Source organism: Miscanthus floridulus, chromosome 1 (assembly GCF_019320115.1).
Source record: "Miscanthus floridulus cultivar M001 chromosome 1, ASM1932011v1, whole genome shotgun sequence".
Lineage (NCBI taxonomy): Eukaryota > Viridiplantae > Streptophyta > Magnoliopsida > Poales > Poaceae > Miscanthus > Miscanthus floridulus.
Genome location: NC_089580.1, coordinates 59,382,802 through 59,406,449, shown reverse-complemented (window position 1 = coordinate 59,406,449; position 23,648 = coordinate 59,382,802). Strand labels below are relative to the sequence as shown.

Below are 23,648 nucleotides of genomic sequence, written 5' to 3'. Positions count from 1 at the left end.
TCTGTTCTGCACTACATGTGCTATTTCTCTCTGACCTGCAGTCACGATCTCATCACTAACAGAACTATACATCACAAACAACCAACCGAGTATGCAATTTACACATAGATAACGAGGGAAACACAAGAATCTCGCTCAGTAAAAGACTGAAAACGACGAGAGCAAACGGAAGAGAAAGGAGGGCGATTGTTCAGAGCTAGTCGACAACCACCGACCTGCCCGGCCCTGAAGTTTTGGCTTTCGGCCATGCGCCAGATGCTCACGCAGATCTCCGGACATGATGCTAGCTTGGTGATGAGATCTCTCGGACTTGGACGATAGATCTCGATCGGGGGCCACCCTGCCCATATGCCCCTCCGTGGGGAGGCCGGCCTAGGCGCCTAGGAGTAGTAGCCATGTCCTTTGTCCTCGACCACATCCAACAAGTACGTGATCTGCTTCATGGATTCCCCCAGATCAACTTGGTTTTCAGCAATGATGCCCACACAGTGATCACTGAATCACAACGATTGTCGTTGCGTGACCGAAATTGAGCCGGTTTGGCATGTCGCTCGTTGGCACCTACTGGCAAGTTTGAAAGCTGGAACACATTTCGCGTCCTGCAGTGTGTTGAAATGGGTTGCAATAGTGTTAGATAATCTACTACAACCTTATGTGAACACAACAAGGAAAGGCAGCGTCGAAAGGCTCTCTGCTGTGATACTGTAGCTGCTGCAGGTGCAGACGCCACACGGCTCACCTGCAGCACTGTAGGCACATACAGTGGCCGACGCAGAGTCAACCATGTATGTTATCTAGTTACTGTTACATCATGTGCGCTGTACTAGGACTAGATGGATAGAGTTACATAAACAGACTACCACGTCAACTCAGTAAAGAGAGTTTAGATTTGTCATCTCACAGACAGGGCTTTGGCCAACGCCGGTGTCTTGTATTGTGTATGCTTGCTCTGTTTTTCCTTCTTCTTCTAACTTCAGCCATAGTGTGTGGGGACGAACAACGTTCGTTCGTGGTCGGCACGGCTAGTGGGTGCTCGGCAACACTAGCGGGTGCTCGGCAACACTGGTGAGTGGTTCACTCGCCTGAGCCGGTTATCCTGTGGGCCAACAAGTGGTATCAGAGTCGTACAAGCGTCATCGCCAGACTAACCGCTGGCGATGACGGGCGGTTCGAAGACGGGCGACAACAGTGGCACTGCTGTGGCTGTCCAGCCACGACCGGAGGTCGTTGTTCGCACTGTGCGGGAGGTCAACGGCACCAGTTGGCCGACGCTGACTCACACCAACTATGGAGAGTGGTCGTTGACCATGAAGGTCAAGCTTAGAGCCCAACGACTCTGGAATGTTGTTGATAGGGCACCGACAATGAAGAAGATGACATGTCAGCGTTGGAGGCTATCCTCGTTGTTGTACCGGCGGAGTACAGGGAGCCGTTGGGAGCGAAGAGCTCGGCTAAGGAAGCGTGGGAGGCTATTGCGGCGATGCGCGTCGGTTCCGACCGCGCAAAGAAGGCGACGGCCCAGCTTTTAAAGTAGAAGTACGCCAACCTCAAGTTCAAGGATGGTGAAACGGTGGAGGACTTCTCCCTTCGCCTGCAGACACTCATCAGCAAGCTGAAGAGCTATGGCGTCACCATCGACGAAGAGGAGGCGATCTCCAAGTACCTCCACTACATGCCGGCAAAAGTACATCCAGATCGCTCACTCTATAGAGACGATGCTGGACTTGTCTACCCTCACCATTGAGGATGTGACAGGCCATCTGTGGACGGTGGACGAGCGCCTAGAGCAGGCGACAGGAACGAAGGATAGGGGGAAACTCCTGCTGACGGAACAGGAGTGGGATGCTCGGAGAAACTCTAGGAAGGCAGCCTCCTCCAGCCGCGGTGGCGATGGCAAGCGCCGCGGCAAGGCTTCTTTAGAGAAGAAGCAGGTCGACCCCAACGCCTGTCGGCGTTGCTGGAAGATGGGCCATTGGGCATGGAAGTGCCCAAATTGCAAGCAGGAGAAGAAGGCTCAGGCTCACTTGGCGCAAGCCAATGATGAGGATGAAGCCACTATTCTAATGGCGACGTTCTATGCACTGCACGACATCGAGGCCGAGGAGAGGGAAGAGGCGATGATGGTGGAAGGACCTAGGAAGGTCCTGAAGACTATCAACCTCGATGAACCAAGCGCCCAAATCTACTTCGGACGTGTGGGCGCCGACCAGGAGCAGCGGTGGTATATGGACTCTGGTGCCAGTAACCACATGATAGGCTCCAAGGCATCCTTCTTCGAGCTCGACGGCGATGTTACCGGTACGGTGAAGTTTGGTGATGGCTCAAGGGTGACTATCCAAGGGCGCGGCACCATTATCTTCAGATGCCAAAACGGAGAGCACCGCACGCTAACGGATGTATACTACATCCCGTAACTACGTTCTAGCATCATCAGCATTGGTCAGCTGGATGAGCGCGATAGCGAGGTACTGATCAAGGACGAACTCCTGAGGATCAGGGACCGGGAGCAATGACTTCTTGCCAAAGTGAAGAGGTCCTTGAACCGGTTGTACCTACTCGACCTGAAGGTAGAGCAGCCGATGTGCCTGGCGGCAAGGCACTCCGAGGAACCATGGATGTGGCATGCCCGGTTCGGACATCTCAGCTTTGACGGGCTTGGTCGGCTGGAGAAGATGGTCCGAGGGCTACCCCACATCAAGCATGGAGGCGAATTGTGTGACAGCTGCCTAGCCGGGAAGGAGAGAAGGCTACCTTTTCCAAAGGTGGCCAAGTATCGCGCGAAGGACGCTCTCGAGCTCGTTTACGGCGACAAATGGTGGTCGACAGTACTTCCTCCTGCTCGTGGACAATTGCAGTCGCTACATGTGGCTGCAACTCCTGACGAGCAAGGACGAAGCGGCGGCGGCAATCAAGAAGTTCAAGACGCGTGTGGAGGCGAAGAGCGGCAAGAGGCTCCATGTGCTGAGGACTGATCGCGGCGGTGAATTCACTTCGGTGGAGTTGGCTGCGTACTGCGCGGATTAGGGTGTGGGGCAACACCACACCGCGCCGTACTCGCCACAATAGAATGGCGTGGTGGAGCGATGGAACCAGATGGTGGTCGGCATGGCCCGATTCATGATGAAGGCCAAAGGCATGCCGGTAAGGTTCTAGGGAGAGGCGGTGACCACGGCGGTGTTCATCCTTAACCGTGCTCTGACCAAGGCCCTGATGGGCAAGACGCCGTTCGAAGCTTGGTATGGGCACAAGCCAAGTGTGTCCTTCCTCCAAACATTCGGCTACGTCGGCCATGTTAGGAAGACAAAGCTGAACCTCACCAAGCTGGAGGACAGGAGCACACCGATGGTGTTCTTGGGCTACGTGGAGGGTATCAAGGCGTACTGGCTCTACGACCCACGCGGAGACAAGGTGCTTGTCTCGTGCGACGTCGTGTTCGACAAGGAGGCGGTTTGGGACTAGAGCAGTCCGAGCACGGGGGAAGCTGGCGGCTTTACTAGCACCTTCATTATCGAGCACTTGGTCATCCACGGTGGTGGAGACACTGGGGAAGAGGTGACAAGCACTTCGGGAGGAGTGTCGAGCACTCCTAGAGGGATGCCGAGTCACCAGGAGTTGTGCCAGGAGGTTCTGTAGTGGTGGTGACCACTCCAGGATGGGTGTCGAGCACTCTCGTGGTGGAGCCAAGACGTCTTGCAGTGGTGTCAACCACTCCAAGACTGAGGCTAGGTACTCGTACAGTGTGGTCGAACACTGCAGGAGTTATGACGAGCTGTCCAGAAGTAGTGCCGAGCACTGCAACCAGGGTGCCGAGCACTCCAGGTGCTGTGCCAAGCACTCCGGCGGAACAGGGAACTCCATCGACGTCGATTGAGTTCGCCTCACCTCCAAGTGACATCACTGAGTTCATGGATGCCTTCCACGAAGGTGAGGAGGTGCAGTTCCGCAGGCTGGACGACATCATCGGCGGCACAGGCCCCTCAGGTCTGGCGGGCAGGCTGCTCAATGACGCAGAGCTGCTACTCGTCAGTGCAGAAGAACCACCCACGTTCACGCTAGCCGAGCGCGATGGAAACTGGCGACGGGCGATGCTGGAGGAGATGAAGGCGATCGAGGAAAATGAGACTTGGCAGCTCACCGATCCACCTCCAGGATGTCGTCCGATTAGCCTGAAGTGGGTGTACAAGTTCAAGCGAGACGAGCTCGACGCCATTGTCAAGCACAAGGCATGCCTCGTCGCTCCAGGCTTTGTTCAGCGCGAGGGCATAGACTTCAAGGAGGTCTTTGCGCCAGTAGCACGCATGGAGTCGGTCCGTTTGCTACTTGCTTTGGCAGCAGCAAAAAACTGGCGCGTCCATCACTTGGACGTTAATTGGCCCTCGTCAACGGCGAACTGGCGGAGACGGTCTTCGTCAGGCAACCTCCAGGTTTCACTGTCAAGGGAGAGGAGCACAGGGTGCTCCGACTGCGCAAGGCACTCTACGGGCTGCGGCAGGCTCCTCGAGCATGGAACGCCAAGCTTGACGCCACGCTAGGCGAGCTTGGATTTCAAAGGTGCGCAACCGAGCACGTGCTCTACACGCGATGACGGGGGAAGGAGGAGCTTATCGTCGGCGTGTATGTGGATGACCTGATCATCATCGGCGCGCGCACGGAGGACATCAATAGCTTCAAGCGCGAGATGGCGGCTCATTTTTGAATGAGCGATCTCAGCGCACTCTCCTACTACTTCGGCATCGAGGTGAGACAGGGGAAGGAGGAACTCACGCTCGGTCATAGCACGTATGCCTCCATGCTGTTGGAGAGGAGCGGCATGGCTGAGTGCAAGCCATGTGTGACTCCAATGGAGGAGTGACTAAAGCTGACGAAGGCCAGCACCACGGCGAAGGTGGATGCAACACTCTACCGGAGCATCGTTGGCGGTCTGCGCTAACTAGTCCACACGAGGCCGGACATTGCGTTCACCGTGGGCTACGTCAGTCGCTTCATGGAGGATCCCAGAGAGGATCACTGGGCTGTGGTGAAGCGGCTACTACGCTACGTCAAGGGGGCGGTGGATCAAGGGATCATCTTCACAAAGACCGGCGGAAGTAGGCTGCAGCTCACTGTGTTCAGCGATGCAGACATGGCGGGGGACATCGACGGACGACGGAGCACCTCTGGCGTGCTCGTCTTCCTCGGGTCGGCCCCAATTTCGTGGCTGTCGCTAAAACAGAAGGTGGTGGCGCTATCTACGTGCGAGGTAGAGTACGTAGCGGCAGCCACAACTGCGTGCCAAGTTGTGTGGCTATGCCGGCTGCTGGGCGAGCTGATCGGCGTGGAAGCTCACCCACCAGCACTGATAGTGGACAACAAACCCGCCATCGCCCTCGCAAAGAATTCGGTTCTGCACGACCGGAGTAAACACATCGACGTGAAGTTCCACTTCCTCAGGGACTGTGTCGATGGAGGGCAGATCATTATCAAGTTCGTCGAAACTGGTCGGCAACTCACGGACGTCCTCACCAAGCCGCTCGGATGTCTTCGACTCACGGAGCTGAAGAAGATGATCGGCATGGAGGAGGTACAAAGGTTAGCAGTAGGATTAAAGGAAGATTGTTAGATAATCTACTGCTACCTTGTGTGAATACAACAAGGAAAGACGGCGTCGAAAGGCCCCCTGCTGTGATACTGTAGCCGCTGCAGGTGCAGGCGTCGCACGGCTCACCTTCTTCTTGTATTGTGTGCGGCACGTACAGTGGTCGGCGCAGAGTCAGCCCTGTATGTTATCTAGTTACTACACCTTGTATGTGCCTACATCTTGCTGTGTTCTCTCTTCTTCTTCTAGCTTCAGCCATAATGTATGGGGACGGACAACGCTCGTTTGTGGTTGACATGGCTAATGGGTGCTCGACAACACTAGCGGGTGCTCAACAAGACTGATGTGATGAGTGGTTCACTCGCTTGAGCCGATGATTCTATGAGCCATAAATTAGTTCATAGAACCGTACCTCTGGTGAGCTTCTGGTGTCGATGTATTGTTTCCACAGCCTCACTGCAGACTGCACCCCACTACGTTGTGCTATCTTTCTTCATTGCAAGCTCCAGCCACCGACGTCAAAGTGGTGGTTGTAGATGCTGATGGCTCAGATTAAATTCTTAGCGCCATCTGCCAGCCTGTCTCATTAATGGGTTTATGAAGAAGAGAACACATTTCTTCTCACCGCTTGTTTAGCTCTCAAAAACTTTCCTAAAAAGTGCTATAGTAGCCATCACATCGAATCTTGCGATACGTACATGGAGCATTAAACGTAGACGAAAAAAAACTAATTGCACAGTTTGGTTGAAAATTGCGAGACGAACGTTTTGAGCCTAATTAGTCTATGATTGAACAATAATTACCAAATAAAAACGAAAGTGCTACGGTAGCCAAATTTCTAAAATTCGCGAACTAAACAAACACTCAGATAAAGGACTCCTAAACTCTGCTCATCGAAAGCAGACATACATTCTGACTCTTGAATAGGAGCAAAACAGAAAGATATCAAATGGCATATGGGCCGGCACTTCATTTCCCATTCTTTAATTGCTACTGCTATTACTAGTAATCCTCCTTGAATACTTGATGGTGCACCAGGATATACAGAACATCATTCCTATCAGTAAGAGCTTTATATCGTACAAAACAATCATAGGTCTGATGTTAGTTAGACATTACAAAAATTGTGTGGTTATATATATCTAAAAGATAAGCCAGTTACCTGATAATGGGCCAGGATCCGACCCCAACCCCACTCCAATCCTATCGGTTATTTGGGACTGAGCCCAACCCCTACTGATTTCATTCAGCTCAATCCGATTCTGGCCCTTAAAGTTACACCATCCTTAATACGCCTCTGATCCTTTTTGAGCCCACAGGCTGATCCTACTCTAGGAACAGGGCTATCAGAGCAAGCGTTGCCCACCGGACCGAATTTTTTACATTTTATTTTTTTTTAAAAGTTTTTTCACAAATAGACTCTTGACGGAAAGAATTTAAAAAATGGACCCTTAGCTCGGCGTCATTGGTGCTGGCGCCGAGCTAACACGTCTCGGCTCGACGCCAGCACCAATGACGCCGAGCTAAGAGTTCATTTTCTGAATTCTTTCCGCTAGGAGTTTATTTGTGAGAAACTTAAAAAAAAAAGCTAAAATATAAAAAATTCGGCCCACCACACAAGCAACCCACATGTGTACCTGAATCCGTGGGCTCTCGCACGTGAATTAAGCAGCCGCACAAATTCAACCGTGTGGAATAGTGTACGGCTGCACAAAAAAACTACAAGTACACGAGAACAATTATATTTTTTTTTCCTAATCATTAGGAAGTCCACAAATACGGAGTTCATCAACTATTACAAATATACATCACAAGACCTCATGGAATGAACCGATGAGAACAACTTAATTAGGGATCTCAACACAGTCAACAGCTCTTGTCATGTTTCTTCTTTTTGCCGGGGATTGAACCGAGGAACAACGATTTTCTTTTAACACATTGCACTGCAGCAACAAAGAGATTAGCGATTGCGAAAGGACCTATAGCCTAGTGATCACAAGAGCCTATAGCACCTCAAGTTCTAGGTTGATTACAAGAGCCTATAGCACCTCAAGTTCTAGGTTTAACTCCCCGTGAAAGCGATTTTTTCAGGATTTAACAACGTCGTGCTTTCAGTGGTAGACGACGTTCCCGTCTACAGCGAGGTGCCTTTGATGATTTCGTCAATCTCGAGAATTGCCGGCCCAATCTTCGAAGATGCATAGGGGTAGGGTTTACATGCGTGTATTCAAAGGGGAGAGTGTGCGTGGGTTGTGAGTGTCTGCGTTGTACTGTATAATCGTAAAAAAAAAACCCAAAGGGATTAACGATCAATCAATGGAGTCCTCACATGGCTTCCAACAAAGTTTATATAAAGCCCACAAAACCCTTGAACAAACACATCAGCAAATGTACTCACTAGACACTTGTATGTAAACCACTGTCGATGAATATGAAAATAGCACCTTCGGCTGTATTATGACTCTGATTAGAAGGTTTGGTCCTCAACAAGAGCATTGTGCACAAAATTGGAAGCAATCACCAGCTGATTAAAGGGTTGTGTATAACACTATAACGTGAAGAGTTGCTACCTATTACAAATTTATAGAGCAAAAAGGAGCTAAAACTAATCTGCCACACATGACACACAGGTGTTGGTGCAAAAACACAAATCGATGCTAGAAAATGGAACTGCTCTATGATAGAAGTTCAGGCAGCTGCCATCTATACTTGGCCATGCATCCCGAGGCCCGGTAGCCCGGCCCACGGCCCGCTAATTTGACCCGACACGAGTCCGGCCCGGCACGAGGGTCTCTGGGCCCGGGCTGGCCCGGCACGCAGCTACAGGTCGTGCCTGGGCCGTTGCGCAAGCCCGCGGGCTGGCACGGCCCGGCACGGTAATAAGCCGTCGGCCCGGCAGCAGCTCCCGGCTCCCGGCTCTCGTGCGGCCTGCTAGCGGCCCAGCGGCCAACGGCGCTTTGGCCTCCCGGCCTCCCCCTGCCATATAAGCGCGAGGCAGGCAGGCAGCCGGCGCCCGCGCCCCTCACAAACCCTAAACCTAAATCACTCGATTGACTCCTCTCCTCTCCTGCTCTCCACTCTCCAGTCCACTGCGCCGCAGCCGCCGCTCGCACTCTCGCCTCGCCGTATGACCGTATCCACTGTGCCGTCGTCGACCCCGACTCCGGTGACCTCGAACCGCCGCTGCCGGCGTGCTCCTCACCCTCTCTACCTCTCCCTTCTCCATCTACCTTTCTCCCCTCTAGATCTCGGTGATTATGTGAGTTTGTTGACCCCGTTTGTCCCTCCTCCGCCGCTCGCCGTCCTTGTTGACCTTGTGTCGTCTTCTCTGGCCGCGGGGCCGTCGTCATCTTCTTCTCCGGCACCGGGCTCCGGTTGCGAAGGTAAGCACCTAACCCTAACCCTAACCGGCTAACCCTAATCCCCATCTTTCTTCTTTTTTGATGAGATCTCTAACTGATCTATTCCTTCCTCCTTCGCAGGTCGGTAGCCGATGCTTCAAGCTCTAGCTGCGGCATAGAGCGAGGAGCAAGGCGGCCACCCACACCGTTGAGGTACGGTGCTGGAGAGGCGGCCATGGCTGAAGACGATGGCGAGCTTTCGCCTGGCATGGCCCCTGAGGGCGAGAACGACGACGACATCCGTGATGACGCTGCTGCGTTGTTCGGTGTCGATCTCGGAGACGGCGACGGTGGTGAAGGGGCGACGGCGTCTGCGAACCCGGTCGGCTCCAACTCCAACGGCTCTGTTCCATCTGTTGTTGCTGCTGGTAATGGTAAGGTTGGTAAGCGTAAATCTCCTGTCTAGGATGATTTTGAAGAGATATTTGAGACTGTGAATGGAGTACAGATTTGCACTAAAGCTAAATGTAAAATGTGTAAGTCAACCTTGTCTGCTAGATCTAGTGCTAGCACTGGTCACTTGAAGAGGCACCAGAACTCTTGTAGGCAGAAAACTGATCAACGTGATAGGGTTCAATCTAGGCTATCTTACAATCCTGATGGTTCTGTGCATAACTGGGATTATAAACCTGAGGTAGCTAGAACTGAACTCTGTAGATTGATTGCTAGGCTTGATTTGCCTTTGGGTATTGGTGATACAGATGCATTTGAGGAGTACATTCAACGTGCTCATAACCCTAGGTTTCGTAGGGTGTCTAGACAGTCCACCACTAGAGACCTTCGTGCTCTATTTACTGAACGTCGTAATATGCTTAAGAATCATGTTTTGTCTGGTGCATCATCTGTTGCTTTGACATCTGACATATGGTCTGGAAATGCTAAGGAGGACTACATTAGTGTAGTTGCTCATTATGTGAGTGCAGATTGGGAGCTACAGAAAAAGGTAATTGGCCTTAGGTTGATTGAGGTGAAGCACACTGGTGAGAACATTTCTGAAAAAATTACTTGTGTGGTTCAGGAATTTGGTATGATTGACAAGATTTATTCTGTTACTCTAGACAATGCTTCCTCCAATGCTAAGGCAATGGAGACTTTGACACCCATGTTTGCATGTTATTTAGGTTCTGATCCAACACCTACTTCATCAGATCCTAATAAGCGTAAATATAATCTTATGCATTAGCGTTGTGCTTGTTATATCATTAATTTAATTGTGAAATCTGGTTTAAAGAGATTTAAAACTTACACAGAGGATTTTAGAACTGCTATTAACTTCTTAAATTCATCTAATCACAGAATTGCCATGTTTAAGAATTATTGCAATGCTCAGGGTGTTAGACCTAGAAAGTTTGGTTTAGATATGGATGTGAGATGGAATGCTACATACCTTATGCTTAAACACTTGCTACCTTACAAGGAGGTTTTTTCTGTGTTCATTAATGCAAATTTTGGCTGCACATTGTTGACTCCAAGACATTGGCTCATTGCTGCTAAGATATTGGAGTTCCTGGAATTATTTTATGAATCAACATGTGTTCTATCTGGTGTTTACTATCCAACTAGTCCACTAATTCTGCACCATATGCTTGACATTGCTCATCATTTGCATGAAAATAAAAAAGATCAAAATCTAATGGCTGTTGTCTATCCTATGAAGCTTAAATATCTTAAGTACTGGGAAAATATACCTCTGTTATATTCTATTGCTTTCATTCTTGATCCTAGAGCTAAGTTGAGAGGTTTGTTTAATGTGCTGGTAATACTCAAAGGCATGTACATCCTGCAGTCAACTCAGGTAAGAGGATACAAGCATGGGGAAGGATCTTTGGCGGCCCTGGATCATCAGCTGTTGTTGGTCATCCTCCCCCTGCCTCTGTCTCCACTTCAACTCAATCTGCTGCCTCTGTTGCTTGTGAGCTCACAACTTATCTGGATAGTGACAATGTCACTGCATATGAGGATGATTTTGATTTGCTTCTCTGGTGGCGTGACCACAAACTAACCTATCCTGTTCTTTCTATAATGGCAAGAGATATTATGGCTGTTCCTGTTTCTACTGTCTCTTTAGAATCATGTTTCAGTTTAACAGGAAGGATTATTGAGGAGCGGCGCCGAAGACTTCTGCCTGAACATGTGGAGATGCTTGCTTGCATCAAGGACTGGGAGCTGGGTGATAGAAGACTTCAACATTCTGCTGACAACCAAGAGCTGGCAGAGTCCTTTGAGAATCTGTATCTTGATGTTCCTGAAGATGGATCTGGGCCTCCTTCTGCTAGCACATCTGCAAGTGCTTCTGTTGCTTCTGCTTTTGCTGCTACCTGAGAGCTGAGAGTTGAGAGTTCAGTTTGAGAGAGTTGAGATTGAGACCTGTGAGGCTTGAAAGTTGAGACATAATGCTTGTATCTAGTATTTGTATTGTGAACATTTGAACATTATAAGAGCTGTGCTGCACTCTTTTTCTCTTTTTGGGGTTTCTCACAAGGGTGAGTTTTACCCAAAAAGGTTTTTAATGAGGCAGCATTGCACACAGCTCATTTCTATCTTTAAATCTCTGTCTTTTGTTGTGTTTGAGTCTTGCTGTTAAGTTGTTAAATAGTTAAGTTGTTTTTGTGATTCTGTGAATGACTTGTCAAAATTATGAATGTGCTGTTGATTAAGAATCTGATGAGCGGTTTTCTACAATTTGGGTTGTGGGCTAGCACGGCCCGCAAGTTTTGGCCGGGCTGTGCGGGCGGCACGGCCCGAATTTCAGCCCGAGGGGCCGTGCTTGGGCTGTCAACGGGGCACGAGGCCCGGTAAGGCACGGCACGGGGGGCACGGCGTGCCGTGCCGGCCCGACACTAGCGGGCCGTGCCTGGCCCGTGCCCGGGCCGTGCCGAGCCGGGCCGGCCCGATGGCCATATATACTGCCATCTACGAATTGTACAGTCCTTGACAAAGTTCTTTTATCCAGGAAAACAGGGCATGAGCTATCAATCAAGGAAAACACAAATAGTTCTAGCAACTGCTATTTTTTATCATATTGTCCTCAACCACTTCTATAGAGGAGTGCGGCTACATATTATCCTGTACAGCAAGAGTGCAGGTACAGCTACAAGTAACACAACATGCACAAGGAAAGCTCATGAGATACAGAGGACTGCATGAGGAAAGATACAACATCACTGAATGTTCATAGATCATACAAGGGCGGAGGGAAGTTTAACTTACAATTTCCTTTAATGACATAGATATGGTCTCATGTGGTTGTTGAGCATAATTGCCACTCGGATTCACAGAACCACTAGGATTCCTTCTACCAGACGCCTCTCCTGCACAAAAAGGAGCATGCATGCACAAACGTATGTCTGGTTTTTATCATAGATTTGTTACACAAATTTTCAAGAGCAGAAGCACAAACCTGGGGTCTTCTCAATTTTGGGCACGTTTGGTTTCTTGGACCGAAACTATGCTGCCTTGCCAAGCGAGATTTCTAGCTGAGTCTAGCCGTTTGGTTTTCTTGCCTGCCTGTCTCGGGGTCTGTGCTAGCAATGATTTCTCTTGCTTTCGGGAGAGAGCCAATGGCTCACCGACCTGGGCGAGCCTCTCGTTGTTTGTGCCGGCAGGGCAAGGTGAGGTCAGGCGAGTTGGCTCTCAGAACCAAACACACCCTTTATCCATTTAAGGTCCAGCACCTCCACTAGTTCTTTCACTTGCCTAGATAATGGCAAACAGATGGGATAAGTCCATCAAACAGAAACACAGGACAACTACGTACCCTCATCCGCGTGTTGCAGCCTGAGGATGCTTCAAAATGGTCCAGCAAACACATAGTCAAACTGGTATCCTGCATAAGTAACACAATTAGAAATACCAATTACAGGATGTTCTAGTAGAAAATGCAAAAAGAATAATAAACATGCGCACTAAAATCACACCTTCCTGAATAAAGAGATCACAGAATAGTCTCTTCAGGTAAGAATAATCAGGCTTGTCTTAAAACCACAATGAACGACAGTAGTGAAAGTAGGAGATAAACTCTGATGTATACGATTTGCAGAGTACCTAACCCATAATAAAGAATTTATGAATGTCTGCCTACTGCAGTTCTCATAAAAAAAATGAATTGTCGAGAGTTAATTTATGAGCCACCTCCACAGGAATAAGCATCTATTTCTCTCTGATTTTGTCATATTTCTGAATCTTGGTCCTGCTTTCAGCTCCTGCCATGGTAGGCTGTTCAAAGACAAAAGCACCAATGAAATGTTACATCCATTCACAGAAGCATGCGTGGAACCATTACATGTTTACAACAGATGGGTGAAAAGATTGATAACAAACAAACCTGCCCCTAAGAAAGTACATAAGAACATAACCGAGAGATTCTAAATCATCTCTCCTGATTTGCTCTGCATCCAAGTAAACTCTGAGAAGGCAGCGGTGGCCGTCATGGAGATGCTCGAAGGTGCCGCCAAGGACCACTGTATGCTGGAGTTCCTGCCTGCTCCTCCTTGGACGGGAAGGCGTCAAGAATGGGCAGCTAGATTTGTTCCCCAGTCCATGCTTGAAGCAAACGCTTGGGAGAGCTGTGAAACATGCAGGGCATCACGAGTAGCTATGAGATAGGAGGGATCAATGATAGAGAAAACTGGGGGAGGAATGGTACGTACCTGGGACGGTTGCTGGCGGTGGAGAGGCCAAGTAGCGAAGAAGCAATGGCACCGGGATCTTCAAGGTAACCACCATCCTCAGGGGTCACCCGAACCCCTAATGGTGCAGGATATTGGAGAGGATGGAGGAGCAGTCTGCTTCACAGCGATGCACAGTGCCACAGCCTCTGCTCAACCCTAGCTGGCGGGCTTATGTGCTGGGTGCTGAGACGAATGGCCTTTCCCTCCTATCCAAGATCCACGCGGCTACATGAGGCCACGTCGAGAATCCAATCCTTCTAACATAAATTCTGATCTAATCCAGCCCCTTTCTTTGAAGAGCCCATACATGATCCAAAAGAAACAACCCACGAGTTAGGATTCGAGTTCAGCCCTTAGAACTTGACGGCCCATTACCAAGCCACGGCACATGAAAACATGAAAAGAGTCAAGTAGGGCTAAAAGATAAATTCAGCCAAGGAAAAGATATCTTTGACCTACCAAAAGAAACAAGTTAGTTTCCACACCATCTCTGCGTCACCATTGGACCGTAAATACAAGTTCACGTTTGCACATCTTGCTTGGTAAAAGATTAAAGAATAAGCAAACTAGCAAAGTAACAATTCCTTTTTTTTTCAAACAAAACAAGTCATTTCATGACACATATAACTAGGCAAAATATTTGCTTGTGTGCAGGTGTAGCTGGATAGCTCATAGCTGATGCATGCATTTGCCTGCATGAACACTGCTTTACATGCACAAGGTCAATAGTTTCGCAAGCCAGCGAAATCTAGTAATAGTAAAGTCTGAATTCAGAAATCATGATAAGAATCAGTATCATAAACATGTAACTGAAAGATAATGGATAGTACCAAAATGGTAACCTTAAGTTAAGTACATTTTCATTGGCGCTAATTGCACAAGAACATGTGGTAAAACCAAATACAAACTATGATCTTAGGATCTTAGCATTCTTGGTAAAATATACTGATCGCATCATGTAATGATGTAAATGGATGTCAAAACTTTAGCTAACCTTGTGCTTTGGCACAATCATACTGACCCAGCGATTGACAGTGGGCAACAGTCCTAAATGCCCATCTATTCAAACATGGCAGATATTGCAGCTGAACACCGCAAGCTGCAGAGCAACAAACATGGATACAAAATACAAAAGGGGTTAGTCAGCCTGTGTGATGTGGCTTGTTAAGAACAGTGACCAGGCAGTTTCACTTACATGCTCAAAGTACTAAATACCAGCTTTGATAGCAAGGGCTTGCAATATGGGTAAATAGAATAACTCATTTTTCTTCTGTACAGCTGTACCCAATACACGGTATAGTTGAATATCTGGATAAACACCAACAGAGAGCATGATCGGTACGAGCATCAAAGCTTCTTTGGTGAACTGTCTTTTGCATAGTCGGTTGATTGCTGCACTGAAGTCTTCAATAGATGCCTCAAACCCTGCATCTAGAAGCTTGCCAAACCACATAATAGCCTTGTAAGGCATCCCTTTTGCACATTGAGCTTTGATAAGTGTTGTGTATGCAAATTTTCTCAGCTTGGCACCCTGTTTTCTGAAGGACTCCAGTTTCATTTCAGCGTGAATAACTAGTCCCTTTGAGCACAGCACATTAACAAGCAAGTTATAAGTAACAGGTGTGGGCATCACTCCACGAAATACCATTAGTTCATACACACCGAAAGCATTTTTGGCGTCTTGCGTTTCACAAAAACCTTGTATAAGCGTGTTGTAAGGTATTGGATCAGCATCAAAACCTTCTCTACACATATCATCAAGAACATTCTTGGCATCATGAAACATGAACTGCTTACAAAGTCCTTTAATAACTACACTGTAAGCTACTGCATTTGGTTTGATACCTTTTCCAGTCATTTCTTTAAAAAGACTTAGCATGGAATGAACTTTCCCAGCTTCAGAGAGTGCATCCATCAAGGTGGTGTATGTAACTGTTGTTGGCAGCAGATCACTTAACTGAATAGCCGTAAAATAGCTCTCTGCCATATGCAGATCCCCAAATTTGCAGTAACCATATAGAAGAGAATTGCATGTTACAATGGTTGGGCACATACCAGCCATAATAATTGCATCATACAGCTGAACGGCATTACCAATATCACCCACTTTTGCATAACCATCAATAACTACATTGTAGAGGACTACATCGGATGGCTGATATTTACTAGCTATAGTTTCCAAATATGACCTTGCTTCATCAAGGAATCCTTTCTTGCAAAGGCCTAGAAGAATAGATACATGGTTTACTGAAGTTGGAGTTACCGTCTGAGAACAGCACATTAGATTCCAGACTTGAAGTGCTCTTCCAATTTCTCCTAGCTTGGAGTACCCATGGATTAGGATGGAATATGCAATGACATCCAATTCCAGACCAATACTGCATATCTCGCCAAGTAGGTTTTCGACCTCATAGAACAGGCCCTTCTTGAAGAGAGCATTGATAAGAACGCTATATGTGACAATATTCAGCTCCATACCTTGGCCTAAGATGTCCTTTCTTATCTTCATCCCTTCTTCAACATCACCACCTTCACAGTGGCCAGCAATAAGTATAGTATAAGTAACAATATCGGGTTCAACACCTAGGCCCCTCATCATCTCAATCATTTTTGGAATTTCTCTTGTATGACCATGCAAGCGAAAGCCATTAATAAGGCTGTTGCAAGTGACAATATCAAGTTCCATTCCTTCTTCTGTCACACTCTGAAAAATATTGAATGCTTCACGTACAGAACCTATTTTACATAGACCATGTATAATGGTTGAATATGTGTGCCTGCTCGGATTTAATCCATACTTCAACATCAGGCAGAAAACTGATTTTGCATCCTGAATGAACCCCCAATTGCACAATGCAGACATGAGGGTGTTAAAGGTCATCCCCAAGGGTATGAATTTCCCCTCTTTCCTAATCTCTTGAAGGAAAGATAAAGCTTCTCCAATTTTATCTTGCTTGCAGAGGCCATCTATGAGAATGCTATGGGAATAATCACTGGGGGGAATACCACATGACTCCATCTCTTTAAAAATCTCCAGTGCCACATCTGCCTTTCTTAGACTGTACAACAAACTGTCATAGGTGGTTATTGAGATTTGCATGTTTAGGCTGCTCATTTTACTAAGAACATAAAGAGCGTCATGATTCATCTGAGCTCTAGCATAACTATTTGCTAGAGCGTCCCACACAATGCTGCTTGAATCCCACTCCCTGAATCCACTCCACAGAATATCACATAGAGTCGGAGCAGAATCAGAACCTACAGCAAAAGATATGGTAAAATTGAATGCAGAAAAGGTTACGTTTAAATGTTTTGTGTGGTTGCATGCATTGAGATACAAATCCTACCATTTTCAAGACATGTGAAAGAATATTTATGCATACACTAAGTGACAATCTGCAAAATTTGGCTAGTGATCCTGCTATGAGTTTGCTTTCTGCAGACAAAACTACTACTACTTCCATTCCAAATTGTAAGTCGTTTTGGCTTTTTTAGATACATAGCTTTTGCTATGCACCTAGATATATGCTATGTCTAGATACATAGTTTGTCTCTTCACACTTCCACCAAATATACAACTAGCACTCTAGCAGCATGAAAGTTGCAGCTCGGTAACAGATGATCACAAATTTCAAACAAATACGATTACCAGCATAGGAATTTCAGTATATTAACAGATGACCCTAGATTTAATCAAAATATAATTAACAGCACGAAAAATGCAACCCACTCTTGGCAAATACTGTTTCCTTCAGACAAAATTAAGGGAAGAGCATGGCAATTGCAGCTAGGATTCATGAATAACTGTGCTTTCATGTTCCCGGCAAGAGCAACAACTACTTAGATATACAAACACAAGCAGTCAAGCACTCACACCGAGCTCACCTTGTTCGTCCACCATCTGGGCCAACCCGTCGCGCATCTCCCGCCACCTAGTCTGCCACAGAAGCTCATGGCAGTGCCTGAACCGTGCGGCGATAGAGGCCTTCCGCTCGAGCTCCGCCCTGTTCTCATCGAGCGACCCCTGCCGTGCCCAGCCACGCCCAGGCTGTCCACCTCCCGGCCCGCCTGCGCGGGGAGGGGCTAGAGGCGCGTCCCTACCCACAACCGCCTCCTCCTCGGACTCTGTTCCAGCCGCCGACAACGCCGCCGCGGGAGAGTAGGAGAGCGGTCTACGTGGAGGTCTGGGTGGGCGGGGAGTGCGGTGCTGGAGGTGAGGCAGGAGGCGGAGGGGGATGTGTGGTCGAAAGGGCATCCGAAGTGGGGCAGGGTCTCATGGCGGGGGAGCGCGGCGGCAGCCTATGGTTGTGGAAGGGCCTCCGTGCGCTTGTCGGCGGGCATGTGGAGGAGGCTTAACGGCGGCGCGGCGGCGGCGCGTGTGGTCCGGTCGGGGTTTTTGCTTGTGTGAGGAGAGGAAAAGTGTGAAAATGACTATGGGCCAAAAGATCTTTGGGCTTGGAGTTAGTGGGCTGAATGACATGCCGTCAGACGGCATTGGGTTAGCTCCTAGGGGCTAAAATACAAACACTGGTCCAAGCTTAGTGATGCCTTTTTTTTTTGCATAGTTATATAGAATGCAGCTAGCTAATCTCTCAGGTCTCCCTTGGTAGGGAAGTAGTGGTGTACATATGCAAGTAAACCCGAATTCAATGCAGTGTCTCATTGAGAAAGAAAAGGCCCATCATGCCTCAGCTATCTCCCAGATCGTCGCCGCCCTCGCTCACCGCACCTCCGCCGTGCTTCCCACCATCTCCGCGACGCCGAGGGGCGCCCCCGCCTCTAGCTCTGGTAGATCGATCAGGCCGACCTAGATATGGAAGACCAAACCATAGACGATCCCGTGGAAGGAGGCAACGTTGCTGCACCGCCGGGCTCGGCACCGGCCTCAGGCTCAGAAGGATTCTGAGGGAGCGGGTCGTCGCCTGGTGCCATGTCGGCGATGGCAGGGAGGCAGAGGAAGCCTGGGCGATGGAGGAGGATCCCACGGCAGCCCGTGAAGGTTACTTTGGTAGGCGTGTTTGGTTCACACCTCCTAAAGTCACCTAAACTAGCTCCTAGAGTTTAGTCATCCTCTGTTTAGTTTGATAGACTAAAAGAGGCCTTTTAGTCCCTTTTAGTCAGGGTGTTTGACTGCAAAGTGACTAAAATGTGAGACAGCCTGACTAAAAAGTGAGCTTTAGTCCCTTTAGCAACACTTAGGTGACTAATTGGCTAATGCACTTTTTAGTCCATTTAATCATAGTATTTGGATAAAAATGACTGAATAAGACTAAATAGGTCTAAATTTAGTGGTAAGAGCCAACCAAACACCCCTGAGGCCCTGAGTAAGTTGCCGTTCGTGCCGGCGTTTTGGTCCCCTGTGCCGGTCCCTCTGCCTCTAGGGTCAGACGACAAGCGGCAGCGGGAGCAGTTGCCGTCCAAGCCTCTGGAACTGGTATTTGGGCTGGAAGGGTCCAAGGAGCTGGAGGCGAGGGAGCGGGGCAATCGGGAGATGCTGTTGCGAAGCGGCTGGAGGAGGCGGACGAGGATCTGTGCGACACCGAGGTGGACAAGGTCGCCTTCCGTGCCTTCAAGGCCAAGTTCGTCGCCGTCTACCGCAAGCTTGCCACCACCAAGCCCAAGGACGTTGTCTTCAAGGACCAACCACCCAGTGACACTGGCATGTCTTTTTGCATGAAAAAATTGATAAGTATTAGGGCAATACTTCAAAAAAAATCCATAGCTGCTGCTCGATCTGCAGTGGCAATATCTCCTTCGAGTCGAGTCTGGAAGATTATGCAGGAACCCAATGAATTATGGTTCAGAATTTTACAAGCTAAATATATGGATTCTAGAGTTTTTTTTTTCATTCTGACAATAAGGGTTCATCTCAGTTTGGGCGGGGGCTTCATAAAGTGAAACACCTGTTTAAGTGGGGGGGGGGGGGGGGGGGGGGGGGGGGGCTTATATAAAGTTGGAAATGGACAACATTGCAGTTTCTGGCAGGACGTTTGGGCCGGTGATGTCCCCTTGAAAATCCAATACGAGGATGTTTACAAGATGGTTAGAGATCCCTACTGCTCTGTGGCAGACTGTTGGGATGAAGAAGGTTGGGAGATGGATTTCAAAAGGACTCTGACAACCCATGAATACAATAGACGGATAGAGCTCAAGGATAGCTTATCTGACATCTAAGAAACGCGGATACTTCGCAAAACTCACGTACCGGTATCGGATACCGTATCAGATACGGATACTGCCGGATACGTATCCCGGACGTATAGGAAATTAACGCAATTTTCAAATAATAAAAATACGCGGATACTCCTGGGATACCTTGCCGATACCTGTAGGATACCTGATAACCCTTAAAACCACTCATTCGGTTCGTATAAAAGCCGTCCGCTCAGCTGTGCCCCTCCGCAATCCCTTTTCGTGCGGCCACAGCAGCCGCCGCCGCTGCACACACGCTCCTCTGAAGCAGGCGTGCAGCACGCCGTAGATCTGCGGCAGCAGCGCTGCTCGGCCGCCCCTTCGTTCTCCAGCTCTCCGCCTGTGTCTTCTCTCCCTAGACCACGTCCTCAAGCCCCTGCCGCCTCCACACGCCATCGATGGCCGCGGCTCCTTCCCCTTCTACGGTGAGTCCGTTTTTTCTTCTCTTCTCTTATCTGGTCCTTCCCTTCACTTCTCAGCTATCTCCCTGCTCCTTGTCTGATTCTCCTCTTGTTATTAGATCCAATGGCGACTTCTTCGAATGCTTCTGCATCTACTGATGGTTCTGAAAGTGGAGGATTTCCTGTCGCCAACAACCCTGCTATTGCAAGTCAGGTCTTAGCTGCTGCTCGTGTGACTCCTCCACCTTCAGATGATGATGCTAAGAAGCCACTGTGGAGGTATGTTGAGTTAATTGAGAGAATTGGAAAGGGTCAGGGGGGGCAACTCAAAGATGAGATGTAGACTTTGTGACCATCATTTTCAAGGAAGCTACTCTAGAGTTAAAGCACATCTGTTAAAGATTTCTGGTTTTGGGGTAAAGTTTTGTCGAGTGGTGACTGTACATGTTCTTGAACAACTGCAAGCTGAAGTTGTTGCTGCCAATGCTGCTGTTGCCAGGACCATGCCTAGAGATATTCCACTTCCTACTGAGGGCAACGAGAAGACGAGAAAGAGGAAGGGTGTCTCAGTTATTGAATCTAGCTTCAATCAAGAAGTCCGTAGCCAGCTTGATGAACTGATAGCTAGAATGTTTTATACAGCAGGCCTGCCATTTAATCTTGCACGTAACCCATATTTTAGGAAGGCTTTCATGTTTGCTGCCAATCGGCCAATTGGAGGATATGTCCCTCCAAGCTACAACAAGCTGAGAACAAGTCTTCTTGTGCAAGAGAAGACACATGTCGAGAGAATGTTGCAGCCCATCAAGGCGACATGGAGCTCTAAAGGTGTGAGTATTGTATCAGATGGATGGTCAGATGCTCAAAGGCGTCCACTCTTGAATTTCTTGGCTGTAACAGAAGATGGTCCAATGTTTCTTAGAGCAATCAACACTGAAGGAATATCCAAGACCAAGGATTACATTTCAGAGAAGATGCTAGCTGTAATTGATGAGGTTGGGGCACAAAATGTTGTGCAAGTGATCACTGATAATGCTTCCAATTGCAGAGCTGCTGGTATCATTGTTGAGCAGAAGCACCATCATATTTTCTGGACCCCATGTGTTGTGCATACTTTGAACCTTGCCTTGAAGAACACTTGTGCTCCTAGGGACGCTGAGGATGAGCTTCATGATGAATTCTAGTGGATCAGCGAGGTTATTGCAGATGCCAGCATGATAAAGAATTACATCATGAATCACTCTATGAGGCTGTTTATGTTCAATGAGCATAGCAAGCTGAAATTCCTTGCCATTGCTGAGACAAGATTTGCCTCTGCCATTGTGATGTTGAAGAGGTTTGTTGCTATAAAAGATGCTCTTTCAGTGATGGTAGTGAGTGACAAGTGGTCTGCCTACAGGGATGATAATCCAGGTCAGGCCCAATTTGTCAAAGACAAGATTGTGAATGATGTGTGGTGGGATAAGGTGCGCTACTTCCTCAGTTTCATTGAACCTATCTATTCTATGATACGGGCAGCTGATACTGACAAGCCATGCCTGCATTTGATATATGAAATGTGGGATACAATGATAGAGAAGGTGAAGGCTGTGATCTATCGTCATGAAGGGCTAGAACCACATGAAGAATCTGCCTTCTTCTCAGCTGTGCTAGACATCTTGGTGAGTCGATGGGCAAAAAGTAACACCCCCTTGCACTGCTTAGCACACTCACTAAATTCCAAGTACTACACTGAAGCATGGATTAGTGAGGTTCCAAACCGAGTAGCCCCTCACAATGATGAGGAAATTTCAGAAATGAGAAATGCTTGTTTCAGGAGGTATTTTTCTGGTGAGGAACTAAAAAAGATCAAGCAACAATATGCTAATTTCTCTTTGTTTGGGCCTGGATTCAATTCATTTGACTCACTTGAGGATAGAACTTATATGGATCCAAAGCAATGGTGGGGAATTCATGGTCATTCTGCACCAGACCTGAAAAAGTTAGCATTTAGATTACTTGGTCAGCCAACATCATCTTCTTGTGCTGAGAGAAATTGGAGTACCTATGGGCTGATCCATAGTTCCTTGATAAACAGGTTCTAATTCTACCTCTTGATTACTTGGCCTTATTTTTTACTGCCTGCATGAAGTTTGATTCCTGGTTACAAATTGCTTTTGTAGGCTGAATCCTGGCCGTGCTGAGGATTTAGTTTTCACACACCAGAACTTGCGCCTTCTTTCAAGGAAAACTGAAGAATACCACCATGGTACTTCAGCAATGTGGGATATTGGAGCTGATACTTTTGAGGCTGATTTTGAGGGTGGTGCTGATTTTCTTGAGCATGCTGATCTGTCACTTGATGAACCAGACCTTGAAAGAGTTCTAGAAGATCTTGGGGCGCTAGGAATAACTGAAAGCTCTGGTGCTGCTGCTGGGTCTGACTGAAGATGTTGGATCGATGGATTGATGGATGATTGCCAGTTTGCCATGGCCAGCTGCTGTTCATGCATCATCATTTCATCACTTTATCAGTTATCGTTTTATCATTTCATCATGTGGTGTCCTTAATCTAGTTGCTATGTTATGTGTGTGTGTCGTACCTAAGTTTGAATTATGGCTTGATGGCCTGAACGTTATGCCTTGAACTGTTGAACGTTATGCCCTGAACCATGTTATGTTATGTAATATTTATGGTATGTTTTATTTTTTATTTTTTATATATATTGCCGTATCCCCGTATCTGCATTTTGGGGAAAATAGCGTATCGGAGTATCGCCGTATCGCGTACCGGTATCCGTATCCGCGTATCCGTGCAATTTAGTCTGACATTACTCCATCCTCTGATAGGGATTTGGATTACTGGGCTTTAGATAAAAGCAAATGCTTTACTACCAAATCACTCTATAGATTCTTGTCTGATAGTGGGGTTTCCAGCAGGGTTGCTGGTCTGATTTAGAAGAGTAAAGTGCCTTTAAAAATAAAGTTCTTCTTATGGCAAATTTTTAACAATAAGCTGCAGGTTGCTAGGAGCTTAGTTAAGAGGGGCTGGCGGGGGAATTGCCAATGCTGCCTTTGTGCCTGTGTAGAGGACATCAACCACATTCTCTTCAAATGTCATTTAGCTAAGCTGGTTTGGGGTATGCTTCAGGAGATTTATGACATTCAGTATTGCCCTAGATCTTTGGGGGAACTCTCCAGCCAGGCACGAAGCCAGCGGTGGGGCTAGGGGGGCTCTAGCCCCCCCTACCCATCCTGCGCACGTGGAGCCCCCTTAAGTCATTTCTTAAAATTTTATGCATATATGTATTAGGTAGGAGGGGCTAAGGTTAAGAAAAGATAAAAAAACCTCTATTCTTTTGTTTCAGCCCCTGCTAAATTTTTTTCTGGCTTCGTCACTGTCTCCAGCCTGTGGTTTTTGGGCAAGGGG

General features: G+C 47.9%; 2 protein-coding genes and 1 pseudogene across 14 annotated transcripts; 2 read left to right on the top strand and 1 right to left on the bottom strand.

The window, feature by feature from the left end:
* Positions 1-453: 453 nt before the first annotated feature.
* On the bottom strand, positions 454-18,039 carry LOC136526988 (putative pentatricopeptide repeat-containing protein At1g13630). 13 transcript variants are annotated; one of them, XM_066520234.1, is made up of 10 exons: positions 17,532-18,039; positions 14,842-16,904; positions 14,641-14,745; positions 13,626-13,936; positions 13,301-13,541; positions 13,108-13,191; positions 12,894-13,020; positions 12,377-12,802; positions 12,187-12,287; positions 7,389-7,518 (listed from the first exon to the last, which is right to left on the bottom strand). In XM_066520234.1, the coding sequence occupies exons 1-2, from the start codon at positions 17,899-17,901 to the stop codon at positions 14,854-14,856; spliced, it is 2,421 nt and encodes an 806-aa protein (XP_066376331.1). In that variant the 5' UTR covers positions 17,902-18,039; the 3' UTR covers positions 7,389-7,518; positions 12,187-12,287; positions 12,377-12,802; positions 12,894-13,020; positions 13,108-13,191; positions 13,301-13,541; positions 13,626-13,936; positions 14,641-14,745; positions 14,842-14,853. The 13 variants fall into 13 exon arrangements, with proteins under 13 accessions (XP_066376039.1, XP_066376331.1, XP_066375770.1 ...); XM_066520368.1 differs by lacking the exon at positions 7,389-7,518 and adding an exon at positions 8,031-9,341; XM_066520160.1 differs by lacking the exon at positions 7,389-7,518 and adding an exon at positions 10,222-11,301.
* Positions 9,152-11,298, top strand: LOC136457473 (zinc finger BED domain-containing protein DAYSLEEPER-like). Its single transcript, XM_066457510.1, has 5 exons — positions 9,152-9,355; positions 9,458-9,919; positions 9,995-10,136; positions 10,227-10,715; positions 10,763-11,298. Exons 1-5 carry the CDS (start codon positions 9,152-9,154, stop codon positions 11,296-11,298), a joined length of 1,833 nt encoding a protein of 610 aa, XP_066313607.1.
* Positions 18,040-18,614: 575 nt separating the features above from the next.
* On the top strand, positions 18,615-22,666 carry LOC136457469 (uncharacterized; annotated as a pseudogene).
* The last annotated feature ends 982 nt before the right edge of the window (positions 22,667-23,648 follow it).

What these genes read in the sequence shown, in the direction of transcription:
- LOC136457473 (XM_066457510.1), top strand. Translation starts at nt 9,152, where the DNA reads ATGGCTGAAGACGATGGCGAGCTTTCGCCTGGCATGGCCCCTGAGGGC. An exon ending in TTGCTGCTGGTAATGGTAAG is followed by an intron (nt 9,356 to 9,457) that starts GTTGGTAAGCGT and finishes AAAATGTGTAAG; the next exon opens with TCAACCTTGTCTGCTAGATC. An exon ending in ATTGGGAGCTACAGAAAAAG is followed by an intron (nt 9,920 to 9,994) that starts GTAATTGGCCTT and finishes TGTGTGGTTCAG; the next exon opens with GAATTTGGTATGATTGACAA.
- LOC136526988 (XM_066519942.1), bottom strand. Translation starts at nt 17,901, where the DNA reads ATGCCCTTTCGACCACACATCCCCCTCCGCCTCCTGCCTCACCTCCAG. An exon ending in CCAGATGGTGGACGAACAAG is followed by an intron (nt 16,905 to 17,531) that starts GTGAGCTCGGTG and finishes CTTTTGCTGTAG; the next exon opens with GTTCTGATTCTGCTCCGACT.